The 24,286-nt window shown below is 37.1% G+C and overlaps 1 protein-coding gene across 2 annotated transcripts in view; it reads right to left on the minus strand.

Annotated features, from left to right (window-relative positions):
• The window catches only part of LOC134670916 (alpha-N-acetylgalactosaminidase), a 115,423-nt gene that overhangs the window by 45,252 nt on the left and 45,885 nt on the right, over window positions 1–24,286 (minus strand). For both annotated transcript variants that reach the window (XM_063528748.1, XM_063528749.1), the window contains exons 2-3: window positions 2,991–3,245; window positions 1,967–2,141 (exon numbers count right to left, since the gene is read on the minus strand). In XM_063528748.1, the coding sequence (XP_063384818.1) occupies window positions 1,967–2,141; window positions 2,991–3,148 (333 nt within the window). In that variant the 5' untranslated portion in view covers window positions 3,149–3,245. The remainder of the gene's footprint in view (window positions 1–1,966; window positions 2,142–2,990; window positions 3,246–24,286) is intronic.

Genomic DNA, 24,286 nt, shown 5'->3' on the forward strand with positions numbered 1-24,286 from the left:
TTTTAAGCACTTGGTAATTCGAACAAAAAAAACATCGCTACGTAACAAAACGACGCGTATTCGAACTCATAGGCGTCAAACACTCGACAATTCAAAGTTATCAGATTGCAGAGGTAAGTGTAAGTACCCTACATTTTGAGACACGTTCAAGTTCATCGTTGCACGAGCATTTGTTACTGTAAAATCATTTCCGGCACTAGGTATTTCTGATAAAAAAGTTATTGATCAGTCTCAGCAATGTGCTTTGAAGCAAACTAATATTAGAGACTTCTTCTCAAAGACTAATAGTTAATTCACATTATGTATGTGCAAGTAAACATTTAGGTACCTCTAACCTTTTGATATTGTAAAAAATTTGCTGTTAATAAACCTTAATTGATTATTACTCAATAATTCGAACTTTCATATTTTTTCTCTCAAAAATTTCGAACTATTTGATATTTCAAACTCTCGATAATTCGTAATATTTTGAAAGTCCCCTGAGTTTCGAATTAACGAGAGTCGACTGTATTTATATATTATAGTATATGTCGCCATCTACTCACAGAACAAGCGTTCTTTAGCTTGCTGTGAGGCTAGGTCGATTTGTGAAAGATTATCCCATAATATTTATTTATTTATTTAAATTTGTGGTTACACAATATCTTCTCTTTTACGCGTCTTACTCATTATTATGTCTATGATAACGCACGAGTTCATGTTGTACAGTCAGCAGCAGAAGTTGTTAAGCGGGCGAGGTGTTCAAAATGATCTTGACGCGACATTATTGTTAAGAGAATAAGAGCGTGTCAAGGTAATTTTGAACATCTCGCCCGCTTAGCGACTGATGCTGCTGACTATACCTATGTTTGTTATTACGTTAGCAACGCCTATTACTTTGTATAAAAACGAGATTTTTGCATTTGATTATCGTCAAATTCACGATGTAGATGTCCTCTTTTGACCTTTTCGCTAATTGAATTTTGGCCATATTTTGTCACGTTTATTTTAGAATGTCGAAGTGAGGCGTAAATTCTTGAAAGGTCAAACAAGTTTTTAAGAATTTAAAAATTTTCTGAGCATAATATTGGGTCTCATAATAAACAATAAGCGGGTTCTACAGAAGACTCGATTGAAGCCGTTTTAGACATACATTTTATACATAATATGTATGTTATCTCAAATATCATAAATCTGTCACCCGGGATAGAGACATTTCGCGTACGCAGTTGCGGGTGAATAATGGATTTGGTTATTACCGTGTAATGGATACAGTAAAACGCCTATATCTTTTTTGATAAGCGATGTTATTTTTTTATTATTATTGGAAAAAGCTTTTGACCACAATCTCACCATGGTAAGTGCCGATGCAGTCTACTAAAATATGACGAGTGTTATACTGTATACCTATTCATATATGAAACCGCGTCAGAGTCAGCAAAATACGCGCAAGAAAGATGCAGGTTGTCACCGTAGCCGATTATAACTTTATAATATAGGTACTTAACCCTTTATAAGGCATAAGGGAGTCAGAAATTATGCAAAATTGAACCCTATCCTTTTGAATTAAAGTTCAAAATCAGGTGGGAAATATATTCCCTCTAACTTATAAAGGCTTAATTAAAATAAACAAGTCAACGTTCGAAAAACTTGCCCAGCTAGAAGATGATGATGTCAACTTTATCCAGTCTTTTTCCGAGACAACTGAGACAATGCCGGAATCGAAAATATTGATGGTAATTTTAAAGCTTAAAAGTTACGTGAATGCTCGTAAAATAATAATGAGTGAAACGCGTGAAAATTCAAACAGTTTATAACTAAATTCGGAGAGGCTCTTCATGCCGTATAGAAACCGTTCCCGATCCGGAACCAGCCGGCCGCGAGGGTCCCGTTCCCGCTCCGGCCAGCAGTCGTCCACGTTGATGTATTCGTGTCATGTTAACTGACTATGAACCTTAATACAACGTATCAAGGTATATGTACTTACATAGTCGGAGAGGCTCTTCATGCCGTACGGGAACCGTTCCCGATCCGGCACCAGCCGGCCGCGAGGGTCCCGTTCCCGCTCCGGCCAGCAGTCGTCCACGTTGATGTACTCGTATCCGGCCGCCGCGTAGCCCTCCGATACGAGGATATCCGTCATTGTTCGGAAGAGGCGGTCACTGGAAATAAAAAATTTGAATGAAATTTTACAAAATATTGTCCTCGGTTACCGCTGTAGTTACTCATGAAATAGTTAAAACTATTGAATCTGTCCATCAGTCAGTGCACATCAGTCGAATCGTGCGCATATATGTATTTAGGTATATGGTATATCGCATGCTAAATTGTGCGTAATCATTACCCAACGCATGCTAATCTGGATCTGTTGTCTTCCTTGGATGATAATCATTCATGTAATGAAAATCTTATGCGAAAAATTTTTACTTGTTCAATTTTATTCTAAGAATTTATATTTGAACGTACACTTAGGTATGACTTATTGTTGCTTGTAATATTTATTACTCGATTTTAGTCGCCAGTACAAAGATATAATATACTAGGGGGTAGCTTTCATGTATTGGTATTGGTTTTCAATTCGTATTTTATTTTGGTTATTTTTTTAAGAAACACTATACATACAGTCGGTCCACACCACTCTATGTTTTCATGCCAAGTGCTACAACAAGTATCGGCGCGATTCGGGAAATGAATTAGAGATTCACTAGATATTATGAAATACATAGTAAAGATATGTGACGTTCCACGGCAAAAGTTACCTTATGTTGGTTGGCGCTTACGCTATTATTAACGCCGCTCCAATATTACCTTTTGCCGTAAAACGTAACGTCACATATCTTTACTATTTCATATCTAGTGAATCTCTAATTGATTTCCCGAATCGCGCTGTATGACACTGCTCTGGGTGTCTGAATGTAGGCATACATTGCTAAGTACCGAAAAAGTCGGCCGACATTTGATAACGAATCAGAAAATGATAGAAGAGATTTATTTGTAGTGTAATAACTCACCTTATACAATTCTCAGGATCATTCTTACAGTCAGTGTTGCACCTAAACCGTTCCCAGGCCAACCACCCCATCGGCGGCGTCATGGCCAGACCATTGTCCAGCGCTAAACTCCTCCCCACCACGCACAACACGAAGGTCCATACCGCCACTGACGCCATCGCGGAAATACTAGTGTTATCTAGAAAACTCTATACTCATAGTTTGGTATACTGTTGGATTTGGAGACGCGGAGACGTCAGGCATGTGACAGGTTATCTGTAACAAAGAGAAGGTTTTTTGTAAAACGGTTGGTTTTCTAAGTGTTGAGATTTAAAATTGCCGCATAAATGTACATACTATAAATTAATTACTGAATTGATCGCTAGATGTCTCTTTTTAAAATGCAAACTAGCTAACGGTATGTTTTCCAAAAACAAGGGAGTCAAACAGTTTCCATGGTCAAGTCAGTAACCAAAAATAAAGTGACAGTGATACAGTGAAGTGTAGTAGTAAAAGTAACAGTGTTTAGTGATAGGAAAGTGAACTTTAAAGTGCAGTGAATAAGTGCGGATTTACAACAGCCAGGTGCGAACATTTGGTCCTTCGAGCCGGATCAGGCTGTGACGCGAGTGATAGTGCAGTGCAAAGTGGACTCTATCGGATTGCACTAAGGACTATAATTGAGTAAGATCGTTCCGTTTATTTAAACTTAGAATTTCGCGAAGTGTGCTTTGGACTTGTAAAATTTTCCGCGATATTTGGGACTTAGAATATTTCGTAGTGTTTTGGACATAGTCTAATTTTCGAGTGTCCGAGACTTAGAAAATTTTCATAGAATTTAGGACATAGAAAAATTCTGTGATTAAAAGACTTTGAATATTTTTCACTAACCTTGTCTTAGAAGTTTGGAACTTAGAAAATTCTTGGAATTTGAACTTAGTCAAAATGGAAGCCTTATTCGTAGTACAAGCGGATAACTTACATCTTCTTCAGAAAACGGCTACAAACTTCAAGAAGTGTCCCAAGGCGAGACTAACCAAGTCATACTTGCAAGTCAGAGTGGAGAATTTAGACAAACTTTGGGAAGTTTTTCAAAACACTCACCGAGAGATAGTGAAGATAGCGACAACAGAACAGCGAAATAGTCACGAATATTTTACGCAAGAGATATACGACAATGGAGAAGAGTTGTATATAGATACCAAAGCGGAGATACTTGCGAAATTAGAAGGAGAGCAAACGAGTCATACATCAGGAACGGAGAAGCAATCCATCAGACCACAGAGCCAGGAAGTGAAGCTACCTAAGATTAATATACCACAGTTCAATGGAAATTACAATGATTGGGGGACTTTCAAGGATCTCTACACATCTCTCATTCATAATCAGAGTTCATTGAGCCCAGTGCAGAAATTGCACTATTTAAAGAGTAGTCTTAGTGGCGAAGCTGAACAACTGCTGAAGCACATTCAAATTACTGAGAAAAATTATGAAGTAGCATGGAATACCTTACACAACAGATACAATAACAAGAGGATTATGGTTAACTCAATCTTGAATAGATTTTTGGGTCAAAAGAAACTGAGCGTTGAATCTGCCAAAGGTGTCAAAGAATTGCTGGATATTTCTACAGAATGTCTGAACAGCTTGAAGAACAATGACATTAGTATCGATAACTGGGATCCAATCATAATACATCTATTGGTACACAAGTTAGATACAGAGTCACACAAGCACTGGGAAGAGGATCTGAAGACATTATCTGTGGAAGACTTGCCGACATTGGAACAATTCAGCAAATTTTTGGAGGGAAGATTTAGAGTTTTGGAGATGGTTCAAACTGCGCACCCAAAAGAGAAGCCTCAAGTTAGAGCCAAGACGTTCCATGCAACTGCTACGCCTAGCAGTAACACAGACTCCAACCAACAATGCGGTTTCTGTAACGAAGATCATTTCATCTACAACTGCAAGGAGTTTGCTAAATTGGATCCCGAGCAACGATCCAAGGAGGTTCAAACTAGGAGTCTTTGCTTCAACTGTCTACGGCCTGGACATAGCGTGAGATTTTGCAAACGTAATACGTCATGCCTGCGTTGTAAGAGGAAGCATCACACACTATTACACGTTACTAAACCTAACACTGTATCACTCGAAGAAAAACCAGAGAAAGAAAACAAAGAGCAAGCTACACCAACAATCAACATAGTATCTCACTGTGCCTCTCAGAGACGGGTTACTCTTTTAGCTACAGCACTAGTGAATATTATGACAAACAGAGGAGCACAAGTAGTTCGAGCACTCATAGATCCATGTTCGGAAGAGTCATTTATATCAGAGGAGACAGTCAACAAACTACAACTCAAACGAACAAGGGTGGAAGGTCAAGTGACAGGTGTTGCGAAGATGTCGACTCCAATCAAGCACGCGGCGGAGATACAAATTGTGTCGAGAATTAATGAGAGCTACAAGCTGAACTGCACCGCCTACGTGACGAAGGAAGTTACTGACATAATGCCTGTTACGAAGATCGATAAAGAACAATGGTCTCAACTACATGGTTTGGAGTTAGCTGATCCCACATACTACAATCCTGGAGAGATAGATTTGTTACTTGGTGTGCATGTCTATACAGACATTTTAATGAGTGGAGTCATCAAGGGCAAACCAGGATCACCGATAGCGCAACAGACGTTATTCGGATGGATAATTTCAGGCGGAGCACCCGCCGAAGAGCACGGGAAGAATGGAAGAATTGTTAGCATGCATTTGAGTGTGAGTCTAGACAACATGCTGCAAAGATTTTGGGAATCGGAGACGCTAGATAATGAGAGCAAAGACACTCTGACGCCTCAAGAGAAGAGAGCTGAAGAGATTTATGAGAAAACACTAGCGAGAGATGAGGATGGAAGATTCATTGTTGGACTACCATTCGTACGAGATACACCGATTGTTCCCGAAAATTCCCGTTCAATTGCTGTCAAGAGACTTGAATGTCTAGAGAGGAAGTTAGCACACAACAGCAAATTGAAAACTGAGTACGATAACGTGATTAAAGAGTACCTTACCTTGAAACACATGGAACCGGTAGGCAAGCCTGAGAAAGATGAGAAAACAGTCTACCTTCCACATCATGCTGTGGTTCGCGAGGATCGGGAGACCACGAAAGTTAGAGTAGTTTTTGACGCATCCTGTAAAGGATCTAATGGAGTATCTCTCAATGACGAACTACTGGTTGGACCGACTCTGCTAGAAGAGTTAAGAGACGTCATCATGAGATGGAGACAAAACAAGATATGTTTTGTGGCAGATATCGTAAAGATGTATCGACAGATCAAAGTTCGAGAAGCAGACACTGACTACCAGAGAATTCTGTACAGATTCGATCCAAAAGAAGAGATTCAAGATTTCAGAATGCTTACAGTAACATTTGGCACAGCATCAGCACCATATTTGGCAATAAGGACACTAAAACAACTGGCCAAAGAAGAGAAAGACGCATTCCCTATAGCATCTGAAATTATAGACAGAGACTTTTACATGGACGATGTACTTACAGGATTCGATGATGTGAAGTCAGCAATAGAAGCACACGAAGAGCTGAACAAAGTGATGAGCAAATGTGGATTTGAGTTACAAAAGTGGGCTTCTAACAGCAGAGAATTTATGTCGGCCATACAACCTGAAAAGAGAGAGAGTTCAAATACAGTAGACATGAATAGAAAGAGCCAAATAAAGACACTCGGAATAATTTGGAATATTGATGAAGACAAACTCAAAGTTACACAAAAAGAGATAAATACTGAGAAACCTGTCACAAAGAGAAATGTACTCGGACAGATCGCTTCACTTTTCGATCCGTTGGGTTGGTTAGCACCAGCAATCATGAAGGCAAAGATGTTCATGCAGAAGCTATGGCTGGAAAAGCTAGATTGGGATGAGGAACTACCCACAGATCTAAAAGAAGAATGGATCCAGTACCAAGAAGACTTACCTGCGTTATCAGCGATACAGATTGATCGTTCGACTGGTTCTAGTAAAAATTCAGCGATCGAGTTACATGGATTTTCTGACGCATGCCAGACAGGATATGCAGCAGTCGTGTACCTTCGAGTTATACCCAAAGATGGATCACAATGTCAAGTGGCTCTAATTACAGCAAAAACAAAAGTTGCACCAGTTGTTAAACCATTGTCTTTGCCACGCCTTGAGCTATGTGGAGCTTCTCTACTTAGCAAACTCATGAAACACGTGATGAGAGTTCTAAATATCGAGTTGCAACAAACCTACGCGTGGGTAGACTCCAAAGTGGTTTTAGCCTGGATTAAAGGAGATCCAAACAGATGGACACCCTATGTCAAAAATCGAGTGATTGACATAAGGAGCAATTTAGACACACACTGGTTATATGTAAATACCAAGGATAACCCAGCAGATCCAGCTTCCAGAGGTCTGTCACCCAGCAAGCTGAAACAAAATCAGTTATGGTTCAATGGTCCGGAATTCTTACGAGAACCTGATTTCACCATACCCGTCGACTCCATACCTGAAACAGAGCTAGAGAAACGCTTGTTAGTAAAATGTAAGACAACAACCATAGAAACAGACTCTGAAAAGCTTACCTTACTGAAGAAATACTCGTCACTGCAAAAACTTCTGGACGTTATTTCATATTGTAGAAGATGGCTGAAGATCCTGAAAAAAGAAAAGAATGTTAGTAAACATATAACCTGTGAAGAAAGAGATGAAGCACTTACCTTGTGTTTAAAGATGTCCCAAGAGATAGAATTTCCTGAAGAGATTGATCACCTGAAAAGTGGAAAAGCTATTAAGAAAAGCAGTCGTCTACTGCAATTCACACCTTATCTTGATGATAAAGGTCTTTTGAGATTAGGAGGAAGACTGAAGCACGCAGAGTTGAGTATGGATCAGAAGCATCCTGTTATAATAACTAAAAACAACATATTGTTACCTGTTTTGTTGGATGATGCTCACAAAAACACTCTTCATGGAGGGCCGCATCTCATGACACCATATTTGAGAAGCAAATACTGGATTATTAAAGGAGGTTCTTCAATAAAGCAATTTTACAAGAAGTGTATAACGTGTGCAAGATACAATGCGAAGACGAATACTCAGTTGATGGGCAACTTACCGGAAGTTCGAGTAAAACCTTCACGCCCTTTCCTTATCAGCGGTGTTGACTTTGCCGGTCCCATCACATGCAGAATGAGTAAAGGTCGAGGAGCTAAGACATACAAGGCATATATTGCTTTATTCGTGTGTATGTCTACCAAAGCCATACATTTGGAACTAGTCAGCGATATGACCACAGAAGCGTTTATCGCTGCCTTCAAAAGATTTGTGTCTAGACGTGGTCATTGCAAAGAACTCTGGAGTGATCATGGTACAACATTCGTTGCAGCTGAAAAAGAATTATTGAAGATGTGGCAACAAGGTCGCAACGAAATCCCAGAAGACTTGCTGAAAAGTTTAGACGACAGAGGAACTCGCTGGAGATATATTCCCCCTGGAGCACCAAACTTTGGAGGACTATGGGAGGCCGGTGTAAAATCGACGAAGTATCATCTGAAAAGAATAATGCAAGACGCAACCCTGACGTTTGAAGAATTTTATACGGTCCTTTCGCAAGTTGAAGCGTGCCTAAACTCACGTCCATTGGCTCCATTAGGCGATGATTTAGATTATTTGACACCAGGACATTTTCTGGTCGGTGAACCCTTGATTTGCTTACCAGATCGCAGTAATGAGCAGAGTAACATATCCAGCTTATCGAGATGGCAACTAACCCAACGCATGCTACGAGATTTTTGGATTAAATGGCAAAGCGAATACCTTTCTCGTTTGCAATTGCGTCCAAAATGGAATACACCTAAGAAGGATTTAGAACTTGGAGAACTGGTATTGATCAAAGATGGAAGATTTCCACCAGCAAACTGGAGAGTAGGTAGAGTACTTAAGAAGTACCCTGGCACTGATGGGTTGACTCGTATGTATGACATTCGCACAGCTTTCGGGATCACACAACGGCCGATTACCAAGCTGTGTCGACTTCCTAACTAGTGATCAAGGAATACTTCCTTGGCGGCGGAGGATGTTGAGATTTAAAATTGCCGCATAAATGTACATACTATAAATTAATTACTGAATTGATCGCTAGATGTCTCTTTTTAAAATGCAAACTAGCTAACGGTATGTTTTCCAAAAACAAGGGAGTCAAACAGTTTCCATGGTCAAGTCAGTAACCAAAAATAAAGTGACAGTGATACAGTGAAGTGTAGTAGTAAAAGTAACAGTGTTTAGTGATAGGAAAGTGAACTTTAAAGTGCAGTGAATAAGTGCGGATTTACAACAGCCAGGTGCGAACACTAAGGTTTAATAGAAGGTTTCTATCAAAGTAAATTAAGAATTGTCCGTATGCTGCGTTTAATGTTTGATATTTAAGGGCACTGGGATATTATATTATTTACGGTTAATTTAGACTACATTTAGGTATTTAAAATTACATTAAGTTTGTTAATAAAATGCTGAAATTTCTGAGAAATATCGCGAAATCTTTGGCACGAATAAATAAAATGTGGATTATAAAATCGTTAGTTACTCGTATTTTAACATTTTGTTGCTATGCGTGTTAATGTTCAATATATTTGTCTTTCGTCGTATTACTAATTGTTTAAATAGTTAACAGGAGAAAGTGAATCTATAACGCACGTGTGCCTGTGTATAACAACTTTTGGCTAAGTGTTTTTCAAGAAGAAACTACTTAAGGGGCTACTCGAGGTTTTCATCGATTTTTGACAAGTTTTGAATCGTATCTCCTTTTTTTGCACTACAGATAGAATTATAAGACAAACGGTTACTGGTTCTTCAATCTTTTATCTCCGGTTTTGTCCACCGGATTTTGAAAAAAATGTATACTTATATTTTTTATGAATTTTTTAAACATTGTCTAAAAAACACTTTTTTCGTATCTAGTTTGCAGTGAAGGGTCTTACATGTGTGTTACTGGTTCTTCAATCTTTTATCTCCGGTTTTGTCCACCGGATTTTGAAAAAAATGTATACTTATATTTTTTATGAATTTTTTAAACATTGTCTAAAAAACACTTTTTTCGTATCTAGTTTGCAGTGAAGGGTCTTACATGTACGAAATCTACATATTTGGGTTCGTCTTTGAAGTCTCGAAAATCGTGTCCAAGGTTTTAATTTTAAACTAATTAATACAAAAGATATGGCCAGAAAACCAGTTTATTAGTCTAAAATTGTTCAACTTTGATGCCAAATATCTCGAAGACCACGAACTTTAAAGTAAATATTGGATACTATATTGCTTAAAGCCGTTGCTGTTAATATGATAAGCTACAAAAAACATTAGAAAACTAAGGGATTCAGATCGAAGGTCATTGGCGTGGGAGCCCCTTAATAAATATTCACACCACCCTTTCGGCTTGACTTGATTCATGGATGCATCTTTAGTGTTTCAATGTTTGAAATATAAAATAGTAGATAAAGTAGTACCTAAATAGAAAGTCCATCCTAGTAAGTGGTCATCAACGCAGGCAGTCATGGACACCAAAGCAGATTCGAATAATTTTTACTAATCATTCTTAAATATACTTAGTTGAAATACAAATAGAAACTTTACAATACCTACCTACCTTACCTACTTAACTTATAATGTATTTATATTTAGTTTCATGTACACTGTATAACGGTTTAATATACATTGTATACTGGAATATGTTGATCAAAGTATAAGTTCCTGTTATCATTCTCATTTGAAGGTTAATAATCGAGATATGAGCAAGTATCGATATATTGTGATATATGCAATTATGCATCAGATAGATATTGTTATTGTTGTGGTATTGGATATGTTATTTCCTTGATAGCTAGTTTGCATAGCAACCGGGTTCTTTGTGATTTCTACATATTATTTTCTTATAAATATGCAACATTATACCTAATAGAATAACGCCATGTCTATTATATGGGCACTTTTATTTAAAGTTGTACTTGAACTGTTGTGTTAGAATTAGGGATTTTCATATTTTCTACATATCCTTCCTTCTTTACCGGAAAAAATATGTCCTCATTTTATTTGGTCTATTTGGTTACCTTTCCAATACAACCAACCTATGATCTTGACAAAACGGTTAGCAAAAATGTTAATGAAATTCAATTCTTTACTATTATTTATTTGGTTTGTTCATTAAACAGCGGCGCGCTCATTCTTTCTTTTGTGGTTTTATTGTACCTAATCGGGTAAAGTAAATAAAGTATTTAACAAAAAAACATGAAATCGTATTTGGGAGTATACATTTTCACATTCGATTATATTTACGTTTTTTCTATGACTGCACAAACCTAATAACCTCCTTGCGTTATACTTGAGGGGCCCAAAGATTACCAGTCCGCCGGACGATATCAGCCAGTCCTGTCAGTTGTTCGGAGCTGTCAAATTTTGCGTTTAACTGACAGGCTGATATCGTCCGGCGAACTGGTAATCTGCGGGCCCCGTTACGCTACGTCTTACGTAGGCGAACAACGCGCGAACGCGGCGCGGCGCGGCGCGGCGAAATCAATCCTTTGATGCCCATAGAAGTGTCCTACGTAAGCGATCTCGTTGCGAACGCGGTGCGGCGCGATTTGCACGCGAATGTCAGGCGGCGCGGCGCGGCGCGGCGCGGCGGCGGCCGCTTTCGCCGCGCCGCGCCGCGCCGCGTTCGCGCGTTGTTCGCCTACGTAAGACGTAGCGTTAAGATTGTGTCCGCATATCTATCAAATGGAACTTCTTAAAATAGTTATTTGTACAACAAGAGATCAAAGTTTGATATTTCTTCGAGTGCTTATTTTGAGTCCCTTGCAAGCGAAAGATTCTATAATAATTTAATTTAGAATCTTGAGCGTAGTAAGGGATTCAAAAGCGCACGAGATGTAAATAACTTTGATCTCGTGTAGTACACAAAATTTTTCACCCTAAGCAGTGAGAACATACCTAGAGAACAGAGATAATAGAACCCAAGTATATCGAACTTGTATTAGACCCCGCATGTTGAAATGACATTTGACTATAAAAGTCACTTGAATGACATTTTGTCTCACTCAGTGAGCAAAATGCGATTTGGCTCACTCATACTGTCTCACTAAGTGAGCAAAATGCGATTTTGCTCACTGCGTGAGACAAAATGACTCAGTGAGCAAAATCGCATTTTGCTCACTGTTTTTAAGAAGCAAAGTACCCTTGTTCGTGCTGCTGAGGTGAAAAAATCATTATTTGCGCTAGCACGACTACAGAATATCATCTCTGGCTCTGTACAATAATAATCTTAACATACATCTAACCATTGTTTAATAACTACCATATCATCAGCAAATTGATCCTATAACATCGTGTAGGTCACGGACTTAAAACAAAGAGACTACCGACATGTATCGTGGGCCATGGCACGGTAATTATCATATCGTTCATCTAGGGGTCGCGGCGATTTGATCGTCGTGGCAATTAGATTGAGATAAGGATGCTCGGATAATTGTACTGGTATTTATTGATGAAGACACTGAAAGTTGAAGTAACTATTGATTAGTAGATTAGGTATTACGTGATGGTAATTAGGTTCAATAAGTAGGTATGCAATGCTTGCAAGCTTTGTAATACTTACGGTAGGTAGTCTGGAAATAAAAGTTTCGTTTGAGAACGAAATTTTTAGTTAATATAAAAATGCAAATGTAAAGAATCACATTATATAATTCTGGAAGAGATCCCATAAGTCCGCGTTTGTTTGTATTACTTGTCTTTATTTAGAAAGTACAGTGCTCTAGAGCAGAAACGTATCATTTACTGCACACTTTTTGGAATAACAACGACCCACTTTCAGAGCATGAGAAATTAATATGTAGTTAAAATTTAGTTAAATTTCTACAGACTTCAATTTGTTAGATTTTTGTAAACTTTAATACTTAGCTATAGGTAAACATAAACTAAAGATTTGTTGATTGTTATATGTATTTAGAAGAATGTTAAGCAACATGTAACCTATATAACTAAAATCAGTTTCACGCTTTGAACACAGCAAATATCATTGACCAAACCTTAAAGGGATAACCTACTTGTTTACACAAAAAGGATTATATTATTTTGAAATCCTTGTCACTTAAGACGTTTTAAGGTAAGACAAGTGACCTTAAAGTATAATAGGAGCGCTACAAAAGGGCAGAGTCTTGGGCAACTTAAAACACAATCGTGCCAGGTTTATGTGTAGTCATTATATATGTTTTATATCAATTCACTTAGTATAGTGTCTCTTAGTACGTGCGGATGACACGGAAAAACGTGGTTTGAAAAAAAAAAGACAATAAAATTGGTTTTATGAAAGCTTACATTTTCGTACAGGATCGAAAAATCGATCTAGCTAGGTCTTGTCCCCAGGAAAACGCGAATTTTTGAGATTTTATATGTATTCCGAGCAAAGCTCGGTCTCCCAGATATTAAAAGTAGAATTCAGTAACTTCCGCTATTATTTACGCAGCGGTCGGCACCAGCGGCCCGCGAACCTCTCACTCGTGGCCCGCGAGCCTCCCTGGCTATTTTGTATGTAATATTGACAAACGACAATGTCTGATAAAGTCATAAATACTAACAAAGTGCGGCCCGCGTCCACTTCGTTAACTGCTATGTGGCCCTCGGCTGCTAAAAGGTTGCCGACCGCTGGTTTAGAGGGTCATTATTCGTTCATCTCAGACAACTTACGTACAAAAATTATACTCGATTCTAAATGTAAAATGGTTTCATAATAATGTGGTGTATGGAGACGGACATACGCCTTGAACTGAATTCGAGAATTGAAATGAAGGATTGCGTAGAAAATTGAATTGTAATGGGATTACATAAATATGTAATGTAAGAAACAATGAGTATGGAGATGATTGTGGTATGTGATCATTTACATATATTATGATTATTATACACCTATTTGCATAGTTGTTAGATGTTGTTCATTACATAATAGGATGCTCAAATGTCAAACTGCCGTATTCGAACTTCAGGATATTCACAAGAGACGAGACGTACTAGATCCATTCTAGATACGTTATAGTTTAGATATCAACTAGTTCTCTTTTGCAGCGCAATTCGGGCAACCAATGTCACTTTTACGTCAGATAGAGTAAGGTATCAATTAGATATGAATTGCATCTCTAAGTCATATCCTGTGGAAATCGTTCAAGAGTATCTCCAGAATCACGCAAATGTAAAATTTGACAGGTTAGATCTTATAACATATCGTTATCGTATCTTGGTGATGTCTAAAAGATGTCTAATAGATGTTTATTTCAAAATCCTAATCGGGCCCAATATATAATTAGAAATAGCCCCGACCCGGCTTCGCACGGGTTACACAAAAACTTAACAAATGATACACGTAAACCTTCCTCAAAATGACTCTATTGATAGGTGAAAACCAGTAGTTTTTAAGTTTTTTCGCGAACATACCATACACACAGACGGACGCGATGGGGTACTTTGTTTATAATATAAGGTGTAGTGATTAAAATGGATCTTAATCTCGTAAGTAAATATAGAGTTTTTAGGCTATTTTCATACGCGATAAATTCAATAACAGTTTCAAACTCTTTATTTATCCAGAACCACTGTAAGGGATCCATATAGGGATATCTCATCGCATAATAATTGATTGTCATAATGTAATGTTACGCATAAATCTCTTTTCGCATATTTTTTCTCCAGTTCAAACTGAAAGTATTTCGAAAATATTTTGCATAGGTTGTGTAGAATAGGGTAGGTTAGGTTAGGTTTGTGTTATAATTTTTCAGAAATGTTAATATTTCCAGCACAATAACAACTATGCGAAATGAGTTTTATGCGCAACATTACATTAGGACAATCAATTATTATGCGACCCAATATGGACCCCAACTGCAACGTCGGCGTGCAGTTCCCATATTATTATTATTTATTTAATTATTTATTATACTAGAAGTTACAACTTTATTGTTACATACAATGCTCCACAAATATAAGTCACTGCATCGCACCAAGTCGCGGTGCGGTGCGGTGCGGTAGTGTGTTACGGCTTTTACAACGCGTTCTTGAGGTTAAAAAACTACCTACCGAGACTAAGATAAATAATGACGTAGTAATCATCTGATCCTGATTGCGTAATATAATTATACAATCTAGCGTCTTGACCAATGACCAAGTACAAAGGCAGCATAAAGAATATCTAGATTTTATCTACACAATAAGTATAATTTCTAGGATACATGATACATGACTAATTAGTTTTGCTAGTAGGTACCTACAGTCAAAGAATTTAATTTCCGACCCATTTCGTACCTTGTCACAGTGACAATCAATATAAAATACGCTAGAGACCTCATACTGATGTCACTGTGACAAAGTACGAGTACATAATGGACAGGAAATTAAATTCTTTGACTGTACTTCATATTGCATGTGTTTTAAGAAGACAATTATTATGCAATTTTTTTACATCTGTGTTGAGTTGATTTGGGATTGGTTTAAACGTAAGGCTTGAAAGCAGTCAAACCAGACCAATTGTTGAAACGCACACGAAATTTGCAATATTATTGAATCAGTTTTTAAAGTCAGATACAAGGATATTTACTAAAATATCCTAATTACTATATTAATATCCAGTTGGACATAAAAATTAAGAAATAAAAAGAAAACAACGGGTTGCACTCCAGGAGTGCCGGCAGAAGTGAAAACTGAATGACATTGTAACAGTTTTTCGATCAGGTCCCGTGTCCGTCTTACGAAGTCTTATTACGTCTTACGTCTTACGTTCTCGCGAGTTTAACATTTTTTTTAATACAGTTGCTCAAAAAGTGCTACTTTACGTAGCTGTTTAGCGTGCGGAAAGTTGGTTATCTCGAACTAGTGCTTTTTACTTTTCCAATTTTTTTAAATTTATACTTGTTCCAATTCACGACTACTTATTGATGAGTGTTAATATTAGTTTCCTTTAAACGTCGTAATCAGCATAAAAACCTACCGTTAATGTAAGAATACGAAAAATATTACATATTTCATATTTAATTACTTACCTCTTCATCATTATAACACGTTTATTTTTTAATATTCAATATTGAAAATTCCGTTCTTAATAAGTTGACTGAATGGAACGGAATAGCTGCCAAACGCCCATAGATATAATATACTTAAAGACTACGTCTAACCGAGCTGTCACTGTTACCACTTTTGTTTAGTGTACGATTAACAATGTTTTTCTTATTTTTTCGCAACTGTATTAAAAAACGTCGTTCGATACACGTGCGGAAGTGTCATTCTTCACTCGTCCCGAGTCTTGCCACTCGCCTACGGCTCGTGGCAAGATATCTCGGTACTCGTGAAGTAATGACATACCTTCCGCACTAGCATCGAAATGTACTATTTCCCCATCACAAAAAGTGCACAGCGCCGCTAAAGAAGTTTTTACATCAAAAAAACTGAATTTAAGGAGCACAATAATCTGGGCAGTTGGCTCACAATCTTAGTCATCACGAAATCACCTGTGTACATCATAATTGCAAGTAATTGCCGCCATTGTGGCAGAAATGCTTATCATAGTTTTCACTGGCTATTGTCATGTTACTGCAAATTAGTAGCAGATTGTGTGATAGTGCGAATTAGATGACACTGACATTAGTGACACGAGTAGTGACAAGATGGTTGCTTTGTCGTATATCGTGTCATGCATGCGATAAAGTGTCGGCCATGATGATAAACTATAAAACCTCATGTTGATCCAACGTTATAAGTCAGACCGTAAAAAGTCTGCAGTGATTTTGATAGCCCCGCAGTGCAACTGTTATTTTAAACGTCAAACTTCTATAAAATTATGACGTATACATAACACTTACACTGCGTGGGTTATCAAATCCGCTGCAGACTTTGTTTGGTGCGACTTATAGGGTGCAGAGCGTTAAAGGGAGAAAGCGGTACCTATTGCCTATTGCTATCTCGGTAATGGTTTAACGGCCTTCTAACCTAGTCGGTAGTGACCCTGCCTATGAAGCAGGATGTCCCGGGTTCAAATCCTGTTAAGGGCATTTATTTTTGTATTCATCACTGATAATTCCTGAGTTACGGATGTTTTCTATGTATTTTAGTATTTATCTATACATAATATACCTATCTATTATACATATCGTCATCTAGTACCCACAATACAAGCCTTAGGTACCTATTGAGCTTAATGTGGGGCTAGGTCAATTTGTGTAAGATTTTTTTTACGAGCCTATAAGGTGTCCCACTGCTGCTGCTGCTGCAAAGGCCTGTGTAAGATTATCTCATAATATTTATTTTTTAATAGTAATATTTATGTCCTTCTAGCCCAATATGACTTAGGCTCCAGTTATTAAAGTGGTTAGCACAATGGCATTTTGTATTGACAAATAATATTTTTAAGTTCAATGAGCTTCAAAGGTTATTGTTTTCAGAATGTTACAGAGTTAAATTAATGTCGAACGGGTTGCGATGAAACAAACAATGAAAAACAAAAAAAAATGTTATTCATCTCAAAAAATTATTAAAGGCTGTGCGTCGGTTATAAACAACAACATTAAATCTAAGGGATTGTTCACATTAATCCCTTCCTCTTCTTTCCGCTATCGCCCTAAGCGACACCATTTCCATCTTCACCACTTATGGCTCATCTACACGATGGGCCAGGGCCAGCCACTCCAAGGGACGCGACCATGCGGTAGAATGACAGCAATATCACTTGCTCCCTCTAACGCATAAATGCGTCCCTTGGAGTGGCCGGCGCTGGCCCATCGTGTAGAGGAGCCATTAGAATACTTAAAAGATGGATGGCAATTCTGAACTTCCTGCCTTGCACAGCTAAACTGTGGAATGAACTGTCACCCGCGGTATTCCGGACCGATACGACCTTCAAACCTTCAAGGAAAGAGCGTACTTCCATCTTAAAGGCCAGCAACGCACATACTACCCCTCTGGGCGTCCATGGACGATGGTAATCGCTTATTGTCAGGCCATTCGTCTACTCCTTTGCATTATATCATCTATATATATAAATGCAAGTGTCCTGACTGACTGATTCATCAACGCACAGCCGAAACTACAAAATCCAGAAAGTTGAAATTTGCATACCAGATTGCATTTATAAAGTGTACTAGAGATAAGAAGCAATTTTGAGAAATTCAACCCCTAAGGGGGTTAAAAAGGGGATGAAAGTTTGTATGGGGTTAAAGTTTTCTTTCAAGCTAGGAATTTGAAACACCGTGAAAAAATATATTATTAAAATACAAGAAAACTAATTTCAGCGTTTTTGAAAATTCATCCCCTAAGGTGGTGAAAAAGGGGTTGAAAGTTTGTATGGATATCAAAATTTTTTTCGAGTGGTGGACTTGAATCTTTGTATTTAGAGATATTATTAAAAGATAAGAAAAGTAATTTCAGCGTTTTGTAAAATTCATCCCGTAACAGGGTTAAAAAGGGGTTGAAAATTTTAATCCATTACAAATGCTTTGAAAATTCTTAGAAAGGCATAATAGCCGATTACAAAAAAAAGGGATTGCAACGTTTTTGGAAATTCAACCCCTAAGGGGTTTAAAAAGGGGATGAAAGTTCGTATTCGGGTGCAAATTTTATTTTAAGCTAGGAACTTGAAACTTTGTAAAAAAGTATCAAATTCAAATACAAGAAAACTAATTTCAGCGTTTTAGAAAATTCATCCCCCAGGGTGGTGAAAAAGGGGTTGAAAGTTTGTATTGATATCAAAAATTCTTTTGAGCACGGGACTTGAATCTATTTATTTGGGGATATTATTAGAAGACAATAAAAGTAATTTCAGCGTTTTGTAAAATTCATCCCCTAACAGGGTTAAAAAGGGGATGAAAGTTTGTATGGGGTTAAAGTTTTCTTTTGAGCTAGGAATTTGAAACTTCGTTAAAAGATATATTATTAAAATACAAGAAAACTAATTTATTTTATTTTATTTTATTTTTTATTTTATTTTATTCGGGATGCTTACTGCCTAATATACATAGGTTAATAGACTTATCTACTATATGCAAATTACAAGCTTCCACATATATAATGCTAAATAACATAAACATAAAGGTCTCAAATTAGCAGAGTATTACACTATATAGGAATATTCCTGATAAACCATGAACGCAAACTTAAGTCAGGTAACGTTAACTATCTATTGAAAATAATATTTTTAACATTATTAATCTTGCTGTGAAACAAATCTACATCGGGCATATCATTAAGTTCATTAAATAACCTGATTGTACGAGGGAAGAAACATTTTTTACGAATGTTATTGCGAGAAAGAGGGAGGCGAAGCAAGGGTCTTCTGCGCAGTTGCGAGACAGGTATATAAAATTGTACTTTGCTCACAAGATCCGGGGAATCGACTATACCTTGGGCAATTTTCATTAATAAACTTACGTCATTTGCCAATCGTCTCTTAAATAAAGGGACAAGATGGAATTTTTTGCATGACATAAGATAGTTGTCCATAGATAGCTTAAATTTAAAGGAGAGGAATCTAACAAACTTCTTCTGAATTTTTTCAATATTTTCTGCATACACCTTATAGAACGGGTTCCATATTTGAGAAGCATATTCGAGTTGAGATCTTACATAGGCACAGTATATGATTTTAATTGTTTTCATTTTTTTAAAGTCACCAGCAGATCGAATCAGAAAGCCAAGAGCTTTATAGGCTTTGTCAGTAATACTTTCTACATGCTCATTAAAAGTAAGTTTATCATCATAAATGACACCTAGATCCCGGCAGGACTTTTTAGTTATAAGGTTATGTGATTTAATTTTGTACACACTCTTATAAACATTTCTTTTCCTAGTAAAACTCATACTAAAGCATTTTGAAACATTTAAATCTAAATTGTTGTTTTTACAATACAAATCCAGTCTATCTAAATCATCTTGCAATAATTTTGCGTCAAATTCACTATTAACTATTTTGAAGATTTTCATATCGTCCGCATAAAGCAGAAACATACTATTGATAAAAATTGAACCAATATCGTTGATAAAGATCACAAATAAAAGTGGCCCTAACAATGACCCCTGGGGAACTCCGGAGGGTACCCTTATCCAGGACGACTTGAAGCCATTAAGAACAACAGCCTGAGTTCTATTTAATACGTAGGCCGAGAACCACCTGAAAAGATCACCACGGATACCCAGAGTCTGTAATTTGAATAATAATATGTTATGATCTATTCGATCAAAACATTTGCTATAATCGGTATATATCACATCAATTTGGTTACCTTTCCCCATATTGCATGAAACAAAATCGTTAAAAGACACTAAATTCGTGACGGTAGATTTTCCACCGACAAAGCCGTGTTGCTGAGGAATGATTTTAGACTTGATATTGACATAAACTTGATTATAAACAATACGCTCGAAAACTTTAGCCAAGATACATAATTTGGAAACGGGTCTATAGTTTTCTATATTATTTTTTGAACCTGATTTGTGAATTGGTGTAACATATGCCGATTTCCATATAACTGGAATTGCCCCGTCAGAAAGGGAACGACCGAAGATGATTGATACTGGGGTTGAAAGTTCACACGCACAGTTAATAAGGAATGTAGCCGGGATTGTGTCAGGTCCTGCCGATTTGTTAGGGTCAAGTGACTTTAGTAATTTATAAACTTGGTTGCTATCTACTTCAATAGAAGAAATGTCACAGGGAGTGGGTAAACAACTATCTGGGACATTACCTGGCACGCTGGAACAGCTCTGTGAGGGTTTCAGAAATGTAGAGGAAAAGAACGAGTTAAATAGCTCACTTATTCCCGCCCCGTCACTACTTGATTGATCCTGGTAGGTCATCGTGGCAGGTAGCGCGCCATGTCTTCTTTTGTCTTTCATGAACGTCCAAAATAATTTAGGGTTTTTCGTTATAGCCTCCTCCACGTATTTTATATAATTTTTATAGCAATGTTCTTCTGTTTTAACCAACCTTAGACGAAGTAATTTAAATGTTAACTCATCACGCTTATTATTATAATTTTTATATTTTTTATGAAATTTAGATTTTTCCTTTATGAGTTTAATTAGCGCTGGAGTGTACCATGGCGGATAATTAGTATTTTTGCTTTTTCTGGTAGGAATGAATTGACTTCTCAACTTGTAAAGAGTAGAATAGAAAAAGTCCACCACTGCCTCAATATCGCCAGTTCTAAGCTCAACTTCCCAATCTATCTCCGATAAACGAGAACGTATATTGTGGTAGTCACCGCGGCTATAAGCAAAAGTGGTACGTACCGGCGCCTGAAGGGAGCAAAGTTCAATAAAACCGGGCCGAATCAATAATGACTGGTGATATGGATCTTCAGGGACTAGAGCATCCTCAGACGCTGAAACACACACCAGGTCATTACACAGTACTAGGTCGAGTATACCTCCAAATCGATTTGGGTTATTATTAAATTGCATTAAATTACAATCATATAACACATCAATGAATTCCTTGATTTTATCACTAGTGACATTTGAAGGCTGGAGACCAGGATTACCCGGCAACCACTGAATGCTACTCATATTAAAATCACCCAGTACCAAAAATTTATCTGAGACGTTAGAAAAAGTAATTACCGATTTGAGCTTAGATAGGAAATTAGACAGCTGAGTGTAAAATTTGTTACCTTTCAGCGTTTTTGAAAATTCATCCCCTAAGGTGGTGAAGACGAGGTTGAAAGTTTGTATGGATATCAAACATTTTTTCGAGTGTGGGACTTGAATCTTTGTATTTGGGGATATTATTAGAAGACAGGAAAAGTAATTTCAGCGTTTTGTAAAATTCATCCCCTAACAGGGTTAAAAAGGGTTTGAAAGTTTGAACCCATTACAAATGGTTTTGAAACTTCTTAGAAAGGGATAATAGCCGATAACAAAAAAAAGTAATTGCGACGTTTTTGGAATTTCAACCCCTAAGGGGCTTAAAAAGGGGATGAAAGTTCGTCTGCGGGTGCAAATTTTATTTCAAGCAAGGAACTTGAAACTTTGTAAAACGTTTTAAATTAAAGTACAAGAAAACTAATTTCAGCGTTTTTGAAAATTCATCCCCTAAGGTGGTGAAAAAGGGGTTGAAAGTTTGTATGGATATCAAAAATTTTTTCGAGCGCGGGACTTGAATCTTTGTATTTGGGAATACGATTAGAAGACAATAAAAGTAATTTCAGTTTTTGTTAAATGCATCCCCTAACAGGGTTAAAATGGGTTTCAAAGTTTGAATCCATTACAAATGCTTTGAAACTTCTTAGAAAGGCATAATAGCCTAAACAAACTGCAACGTTTTTGGAAAGTCAACCCCTAAGGGGGGGATGAAATTCATCTTGGGGTGTAAATTTAATTTTAAGCTAGGAACATGAACTTTTTGCAAAAAAAGGTATTAAATAAAAAACATGAAATCTAAGTCATGTATTTTTGAAAATCATCCCCCAAGGTGGTGAGAAAGGGGTTGAAAGTTTGTATGGAGATCAGATATTTTGTGAGTGCGGAACTTGAATCTTTGTATAAGGGCATAGGTGCCTATTATGAGAATACAAAAAAAGTAATTTCTGCAACCAACATCAAAATCCACTTGACTTAAAACTTCATACAACGTGCTAAAATAGAAAAGTACTTAATTTCAACATTGCTTGGACATGAAAATTATAGGTACTAAAGATGTAAAATTTTGAAGATAAGATTCCACGCGGACGAAGTCGCGGGCAGCAGCTAGTAATAAGATAACTACGATACATTGCCAATCAGACATGTACCTATGTATTATTTATTTTAAACTGTGTTGTACAAAAGGCGAACTTAATGCCAGAAAACATACATAGTTGATAATATATAGTTGATTCTCTTATTTTCAATTAGTATTGGTATTTCAAATAAAGTACAGTGAACTATGAAACCTCACGAAGCAATCTAGCCATCACTCAAACTCCATTATATCACAGTAAGGCTAATAACACGAATTACTAAATTAACCAATAATACAGGCAATTTGCTGCTGTGGGTAGTGCAATACGTATAGGGTTACCAGTGCCTCTACCATCAGTTGGCAGAGTATTTTTCACTTACTTTCAGTGAATAAACGTGCCGTGTGTCACGTTTTACGTTTCTTTACGGTCTTATGTACCTAACTTCACTCCACTCCAAACGATGTTGTCCCTTTCTAAGTATACTAAAAAACAGAGCAAGAGTTATATCGGAGTTTTATACAGCGCCTCTAGGATTCACCTAAAGAACTAAATAACAAAATTGACACATTTTCTCACGTCTACGTAATTTTCTATCTATGCATCTCGCTCTCGCATATTAGTGCAAGTGAGATGCACAGAAAGTAATGTTACATATACTGATGGTAGCCGTGAATATGGAGGGTAGAGGTAAGGAGAATCCTTTATGACTTTATGAGAAAACTCTTTTATGGGAGAATATTTGCAAAAACTGGGCACGCTGTCAGCTATTATAATTGAGTCGCTTAACTTCAAACTCGGGTAAATCCGTCTGTCAGATTATGCGATTTTGGTATTAAGAAAACGTAATAGGGTAGATATTTGCTGAGAGGGTCCAATGGATTTACCCGAGTTTGAAGTTAAGCGACACAATTTTTCTAAATCTCTCCAGAGTAGCGAAAAAAAGAAAACCCATAAACCTAGTTTTTCATTGTATCAATACCGTACTAAAAATCATGGAGAATGGAAGATACTCGTATTTACAAGTGGAAAAACGTTTTCTCTTTTTGTATGGACGATTACGTAGTATACTTCCCTCTTAAGGTTTTTGACGGACACTTTTTCATTATTAATTACATGGAGATTGTATTCCTTACCTCTACCATCCACTAAGAGCATTTAGAAGGGAGATGTCATCGCTGTCATTTTCTTTACAAAACAATCTGCCGATTTTTGCGGGGGAGGGGACGTCAAATGTATTGCTATTTCTACATGATTTGTACGTAACGTACAAATAGCCATGTCAGTCCATACAAAAGTTTACACAATTGTGCAAGTTTTTCGGCAGAGGGGTAAGTAATAATGTCAACAAAAAAAATAAAGAGTATACCTACGAGACTACTACGACTATGATATTTGATTTATTCGGTTGTCAATATAAAACAAATGTAGGTGTTCTTTCTTCTCGTATGAGACGCCATTACTATGTAGTCTAGCTTGAGATTAATAAACATTACCTATATGGTGTTAAAACAAGCTTTTCTTTCCTGCTTGGAACCCTAATCCTAA

Source organism: Cydia fagiglandana, chromosome 14, assembly GCF_963556715.1.
Source record: "Cydia fagiglandana chromosome 14, ilCydFagi1.1, whole genome shotgun sequence".
Lineage (NCBI taxonomy): Eukaryota > Metazoa > Arthropoda > Insecta > Lepidoptera > Tortricidae > Cydia > Cydia fagiglandana.